Here is a 7811-nt window from a genome sequence, read left to right as displayed (position 1 = left end):
CATCGCTTCTGCTTATTTAACCATTTACTTGTTGCCCACAGATTAAAATGAAAAGTTTTACTCGAGTAAATAAATTTCAGACAAGATGTAACAAATGTAATGTCTGATAACACAGTAATACAATGTATTAGCCTCAGTCTCAGTCAAAGTGACTAAAATTGTCCAGTATTTAAATAGCACATTATTTCTGGTATGAACACTTTGCAATTTTTGTAACATATCAACCCTCTTGTACACAGCCGTTTGTACACCAGACCTTATTCATCATCAGTTTTGTTTATTTAACCACTTAATAGTTGCCCACACATTAAAATGAAAAGTTTTACTCGATTAAATAAAATTAAGACAGCATGTAACAAATGTAATGTCTGATAACACAGTAATACAATGTATTAGCCTCAGTCAAAGTGACTAATATTGTCCAGTATTCAAATAGCACATTACTTCGCGTATGAACACATTGCAATTTTTGTAACATAACCCTCTTGTACACGGCCGTTTGTACACCAGACCTTATTCATCATCAGTTTTGTTTATTTAACCATTTAATAGTTGCCCACAGATTAGGATGAAAAGTTTTACTCGAGTACATAAAATACAATGTACTCAGTCAGAGTGACTAAGTATTCAAATAGGACATTATTTCGGGTATGAACACATTGCAATTTTTGTAACATATCAACCCGTTTGTACATGGCCGTTTGTACACCAGATCTTATTCATCATCAGTTTTGCTTATTTAACCATTTAATAGTTGCCCACAGATTAAAATGAAAAGTTTTACTCGAGTAAATAAAATTAAGACAGCATGTAACAAATGTAATGTCTGATAACACAGTAATACAATGCATTAGCCTCAGTCTCAGTCAAAGTGACTAAAATTGTCTAGTATTCAAATAGGACATTATTTCGGGTAAGAACACATTGCAATTTTTGTAACATATCAAACCGTTTGTACACGGCCGTTTGTTCACCCTGCTTGTTCCAGTCACCTACAGTGTAATCATGCCTGTCACGATAGTGGGCAGCTCTTACCACTGTGAGAATCGACGTATTGTTTATGATGTTCGATGTCCCAGGGGGCACTGTGTGTGGCTCGAACTCGGAGCAGTTCTTCCACGCATTGATAAGCTATGTAGTCTACACTCAGATCAAACTTGTTGACCACAAACTCCGGACGCTGAATAATCCAGGGGAGATCACCCGCTCCAAACACGCATACAGAGCGCACATTCTTACCATGGCAGTCAGGAGAGTACCACAGAACGGCTCTCTGCATGTAACTAGTACCAGGACACGGGTCTGTAACGAGAAACAACAACTTTATTTTACAAAATCTACAGAACAAATTAGTCTCGTTGTAAACAACATGTTTCAGACAAGCCAAGATGACCGCTTGATTATACAACATTTGTTTGGTGAGCGCCTGGAACCAAGAATTCAGTCCTGTGTAAGGCTAAGGCCTAAAAATCGGTATTCGACTTATGCAGAAATCTCAAGAGATCTATGGAAATTTGCGAGAAAGGCTAACAGATTGCGGGAAGACCTATCACTTTTTTATGACTTTTGATTACCGGTATTAATTATTTATCATTTTTATATGATTCATCGGTTACTTATACACTCATAAGATCGATGGAAAAACTTATGAGTTACACTATATGATATCATTTCATAACTAAAGTACATTCGTGTCAAGCCGAGACCTGCAGTGTGAAGTGACTCCTTCCCGCAAACCTGTGCATGGCTCTCGCGAGATCCCCGTCGACCACGGGTGGAATGTACCGCTTGCTGCCTGTGGTCCGGAGTCTGATGAAAGGTCATCCAAAACACCAATTATTTCTTTAACAAAACGCTGGGCACGTATATTCCATGTGCTAAATGCTATATAAAAGTAAATATTCTTACTGAGTGTATTAACAACCAGAGTACTTGGCACCCATATTTGAACTTTACAAACACCAAGCAGAGCTGTGACGTCATCGCAGTAATCAAACACTTTCAAAATGGAGGATCTCATTGACACAACAAGAGACAAGCTCCGGTTCAGACAGCGATTCTAGCCGTACAGTCTGCTCTGGCGCAGAGTGTTTTATGCATTACGTGGAAGAAATATCTTAGGTTTGCAGTGCAAGCAAAATGTGGATTTTATATGACAGGAAAATGGATATTCTGCCGTATCAGTTCGAACAGCATGACGCCGAGAGTGAAACAACTGTGGAAAAAACAGTTTGTTGAAAGCAAGTTTGTATGTTTATAATATCTGTGTCTTAAATTGCTGTCATTTATACTTTATCATTTGTATTACAGGTGTGAAATTTCACTCTCTTAACGTGTTTAGCCGTAGGGTTTGGGTAACCGCTATCCCCAGTAAGACTGGACAGGTCTGGTGTTACACAGCAATCGAGTACTCCTAGCGCCTCTATAGCTCACGGCAAATAATACAAAGGGAAGTCACTCTCAGCTTACAATGAAACATCAGATAACGTCGCTCACATACTATTAACTATTGTACATCGTGTGCAGTGCGAAGGAAGTGCGAAGAGTTCTGCTTTCATGTGCAGTTTCACAGCTTCGGGAGACTTTCCACTCCCAAATGGCGATTATACGAGCTTTAGGCTCTATTGAACGACATTTGTTGTTTCCAGCTTAACTTATCATCATTTTTTGGGGTGCATCTTTATTATGTGTATAATAAAATATTCCTGTAAATCAGTATCAGTATTCTGTTTTCTGTCATTCTGTTTTTGTCTTTTGTATAGCCAGAATTACGTGCCTTTCCGCCAACAGGTAAATGCTGGTGGGGTTGCGTAATGGCTGTACATTAGTTTTTTCCTCCACCGCTATATCACGCATGAGCTTTATTTTTGATCAAAGACCCATGGTTTACTCTCGGCGGTTCACTTTAATCTACTAACAAAAGCTGACTGCCTTCTTGACTGCAATACTGTCGAAAATGGTGAGAATTCAATGTGTTGAACAAACCCAGTTGTTGAAATTTATTCACACAAAATGTCCTTTAGGCTGCAGGGTACATTTTTCTCTCCAGACAAAGGCCAATCCACTACACCGCGCTTTAGCTTGATACATCCAACTCGGAGACTTCAGTGTCCTCTGTCCCTAAACTTGACCGCCGTCAAGTATAAAGCCAACATTGTTAAGTACGGAGTCAGACACCAAGCAACCCATCGTTCCTTGAAGTATCCAATCAAATAAAAGTTTCCTTAATGACTGACAGCAAAAGACAAGTAAGAAGGATCACTGCAGTATAAACGGTGTGATATAAAACCGTTACATAAGCGTATGGTGGAGCATGAAACCGCAATTTTGTCTTATTATGACATTCCTCATTTGTATGCAAAACGGGTTGAAGTGTATTTAAAATAAGGGATGCCTTGTACTCCCACGTTTCTTTACTGTTTAGCATCTGTATTAATGTATGTATGTATCCTTATACGTAGAGAATTGCACGTGTAGGGTATACATTTATACATGTTTATGTTGGCTTCCTCTCCGGCCGTATGTGGGAAGGTCTTTCAGTAACCTGCGGATGGTGGTGGGTTTTCACCCGGCTCTGCCCGGTTTCCTCCCACCATAATTCTGGCCGCCGTCGTATAAGTGAAATATTCTTGAGTACGGCGTAAAACACTAGTGAAATAAATAACTAAATAAATAAATCAATATATCAATAAATCAATAAATAAACATTTATGTGTAGATGTGTATTGTATATTGTTCAGCAATTTGCTGTAATACTTCCCAAAATTCCATTCACCTGGAAAAGAATAAGCTCCTCGAGCATTATTCTCACCATGCAGATTTCACAAGATTGTCACAATTAACTTTTCTTGGATCTTCCAGTTGATTTGCATTTTTTGCATTATCATATGAAAAATATGGTAAAATCTGTTGAATAAAAAAGGTTAGTTCAGCACGTTACGACGAATTACGAGAAAGAAAAACATCAAGACTTTCAGAAAGGGAAATAAGAAAAATGGCTGTGACTTACTTCCGCCAGGGGTGGCCAGACCTGGATTATGTTCTACGTTGTTTAGTGTTGCCCAGAACTGTTCGTCGGGACTGTATGTAGACTTACTCCATTCTAAAAACGCTAGTGGAACTGGATCTGTGAAAATGTAGTCAATCAGTGCCCTACTTAATACAGCGTAAGCACTTCCTTTGGTGATATTGAGGTGGTACGGCGGAGGGGTATTGGAATTGTCTCTTTTTACGATATGTCCCCGTCCCTCCGTCACAACTGTTTCGTATCTGTTTTTCCACCTCCATGGGTTTAAGGCTCTCATATTTTTCCCCACAAGATTAGTACCGTTGTAGAGTTTTAAAATCTGCACCATTTCAAAATTTGTTTTCAGAGGCATTTCCGAACCCGCCAGATTCAGTACATACTTCCAGTCAGAGAAATTCTGTCGCAATTCTTGCATGCAATTAATGTCCGCCTGTAAACGCGTGAATCCCGCATAAACGACTACTTCTAGTTTTGCCGCAACGAACACGTTATCAAAACAGTCTGCTAAACTTTTAATGGCCATATGGAAGGCGTTGGAAGCCTTTCTGTCCACATGAACGCAGTAATAATTGTTTGGTCTGTATAAGGCACGAAGTAGTCTCTCAAATTGTTCAACACTTTTGTGGATAACAATGCTGAAGGCCAATGGAAAGCTTTCCTCCTCGTCGGACACGTGCTCGGTGTAGTTCCTAGCAACACGAAAAAGATCACAACGTTTTGTTGTATTGATGAATGCTTGATAAGGTACAGGCTTAAAAGGTTTGGACTTAATCAGCCACTTAGATTTTGCTGTCTCGTTTTTGTCGCCTTTAAAAAGCTTCAGACAGTTGATTGTGTTCGTACGTTGAGGTTCTAAGACGGAATTTATGCTTTCCGTCTCATTACTATGGTACGTTTTGGGCGTACTTAAAACGTTTGGAATTGCCTGCGTGAACAACTTTCGGCCGGCTACATGCACAGCGGGTGGTCCTTGAAGCTGTCTCTGAGCAAGTCCAAATAGACGTTGCTTGCTTAAAGTATATGAACTGAGGAGACCAAAAACACACAGAGTAATCATCAGAAGACCCCAAAGGATCCGCCTTAACCATCGTAACAACATATTCCTGTGGGACGACTCCGGGGGACACCGCGGAGGATATCGCTTCCAAGTTACGCTGAATGTTGTCACCGGATGATTAGCACGGACGATGTCACCTTGATATCCGCGGATGATATTGTGGAAGTTAAGCTGAACTTGTCACCACATGGACACCAGGATCTTTGCCACAAAGAAATTCCGAACAAATTTGTCAAGTGTGTACGGTTTGTCAAGAGGCAGTTGTATATTCGAACCAGTGACACAAGGTTCACCGATGCTTTGGTATTGGGAACCTTGTCACAACAAGTGCCTTTAACTACACTGAAAAAAAAAAACAAAAACAAACAAACTAAGGTTAAAAACTTGAACACGGTTCCCACAATGTGGAGACTTAACAAGGACAATCTTTATCTCTCGTATTCCTGTGATGTACTGAAACCTCTGGTTTGTTAACTTATCAAGGTATTTTTAAATGATTCCATACAGAAACATTCTTATCCAAGGATGAAAGGAGTAATCCGCTATTCATTCATTGGTGTATTGTTCTCACCTTTTATTCACAGCCATTGTCATTAACTTTTTGTAATGGAAGAACCAAGCTTACAAGGTCCTTACTGAGCTTACAGAGTCCATACAGAACATACAAGGTGAATACTGAGCTTACAGAGTTCATACAAAACTTACAAGGTCCATAGTCACCTTACAGAGTCCACAGAGCATACAAAGCCCATACTGAATTTAAAATGTCCTTGCAGAGCCTACAGCGTCATTACTGAGCTATCAAGGCCCATACTAAGTTTACAAAGCCCATGCTAAGCTTACAAAGCCCACACTGGGCCTACAGGGCCTGCACTGAGCTTACAAGGCCCGTACTGAGCTTACACGGTCCAAACATATGGGATTCAACCCCAATGCAGTGTCAGTTGTAACGACTTGTGCGGGGTTTTCTTACATCATATGTATTATTCTAAACTTGTGCCTTAATTTACTTGTTTATTTCATTGGTATTATTTTTTTATTATTATTTGATTGGTGTTTCTCAGAAAAATTTCATTCACTTATATGACGGCTGTTTCATTGGTATTTATCACTGTACTCAACTGTTTATAAATTAATTGACGGCGGTGACGTTTATGTGGACAGGCAACAGGTCAGCACGCATCGGAAACTACCACCCAGATAAATGCAAAAAGGAAAACGTCCTGACAACAGCATAACCGGCGCGAGATGGATTCGAACTCGCGACCTCACTGGTCAAGGCGAGGGTCCATAAAGTAGTGATTGTCACTACGCTGTTGTCACGCACGCTTATTAGGTTACGTTATTCATAGGAATTGAAATCAAGAGAATATCAATACTTTAACCTTTTAGGGAAGAGAAAACAGAATGTAAAATGCTAAGGGCATGTTTTGAAAATTTTATTGCAAAAATAAAATATATTCAAAACTTCAAACAATACTCATATTACCACATTCGGAATGTGAGAAAGTTATGGTAGCAGGAACTCATGGGGTTATTGTGATGAAACTCTAACAATTCAGGTGAATCCGAGGAGTTTAAGACGTAAATTTTCAGTTGCTCACTTCTGTCAGATCAATCTCTAAATGCAGCACTCAATTTGATTATCAAACCATATCATCTCAGGGAATACAACAGTAACTATGAGTGTTCTTGTGGAACAGTAACCACGAGTTCTCTCGTCTACGACAGAAGTAACTACGATTCTTCTCGTCTACGACAGCAGTAACCACGATTCTTCTCGTCTACGATAGAAGTAACTACGAGTCTTCTCGTCTACAATAGATAGCAGTAAACGAGTCTTTTCGTCTACGACAGCAGTAACTACGAGTCTTGTCGTCTACGACAGCAGTAACTACGAGTCTTGTCGTCTACGACAGCAGTAACTACGAGTCTTGTCGTCTACGACAGCAGTAACTACGAGTCTTCTCGTCTACGGTAGCAGTAAATACGAGTCTTCTCGTCTTCGAAAGCAGTAATTATGAATCTTCACATGGAAATAAGAGTACATGTAACTATGAGGTATGTGCATCTCCTTTGTGGTGTGTGCATACATACATGAGACACTCAACTAAACAGACCTCTGCCTTTGGAATGTATGCAATACAAAACATGGAATCATGAAGATTACGGTAGGTGACAATTGATTAATATCGTTCAACTGTCCTGATTTCTTTCAGAATCGCACGCTTAAAAGCATTCGTCTGAGAACATAACGTAAAAACATCCGCCAGCACATGTATCAAACAATAGGCAACCACCAATGTAATCGCAGTGCCATTGAAACACAATTTAAGATTACCTGATTCCTCATCCATACTGAAAATATCATGACCTGTTATCCAGGTTGGGTTGTTCTTAATGACCGGGATAAGATACCGTGCTGTACTCGGTCTACGTCGGCCTGTTTGTTTCCTGGTAGAGGTACAATCCGCGGAAAAACTGAATGATCAACAACACTGGCTTGTGAGTATGCCTTGGCTGCGCTTGGGCTCAGAAACCGGTTTAGCTCCCCCGGGGCGAGAAGTTAGTGGGGGCCCAGGGCAGGGAGTTTTTTGTAATACCATGCAGGCCACAAAGTGTCAGTCCGGGAGACAAAGTATGGCTAAAACCAGGTTGACCACAAAGAATCTATGAGGATATGAGTATTCGTGAACTCACTCATTGTGTTCAGAAATTGTGACATGC

The 7811-nt window shown here is 40.1% G+C and overlaps 1 protein-coding gene across 1 annotated transcript; it reads right to left on the bottom strand.

The window, feature by feature from the left end:
* On the bottom strand, nucleotides 1–5341 carry LOC135464771 (beta-1,3-galactosyl-O-glycosyl-glycoprotein beta-1,6-N-acetylglucosaminyltransferase-like). The gene is made up of 2 exons (XM_064742316.1): nucleotides 4010–5341; nucleotides 1–1302 (listed from the first exon to the last, which is right to left on the bottom strand). The coding sequence occupies exons 1-2, from the start codon at nucleotides 5124–5126 to the stop codon at nucleotides 1013–1015; spliced, it is 1407 nt and encodes a 468-aa protein (XP_064598386.1). The 5' UTR covers nucleotides 5127–5341; the 3' UTR covers nucleotides 1–1012.
* Between the last annotated feature and the right edge of the window lie 2470 nt (nucleotides 5342–7811).

Source organism: Liolophura sinensis, chromosome 4 (genome assembly GCF_032854445.1).
Source record: "Liolophura sinensis isolate JHLJ2023 chromosome 4, CUHK_Ljap_v2, whole genome shotgun sequence".
Taxonomy (NCBI): Eukaryota; Metazoa; Mollusca; class Polyplacophora; order Chitonida; family Chitonidae; genus Liolophura; species Liolophura sinensis.
The sequence above is the reverse complement of the archived record's forward strand: the minus strand, read 5'-3'. Positions and strand labels throughout refer to the sequence as shown.

Coding starts and splice junctions, on each gene's coding strand:
- LOC135464771 (XM_064742316.1), bottom strand. CDS start 5,126: ATGTTGTTACGATGGTTAAGGCGGATCCTTTGGGGTCTTCTGATGATT. Junction 1,303..4,009: donor TCTGGCCACCCCTGGCGGAA/GTAAGTCACAGC, acceptor TTCTCGTTACAG/ACCCGTGTCCTGGTACTAGT.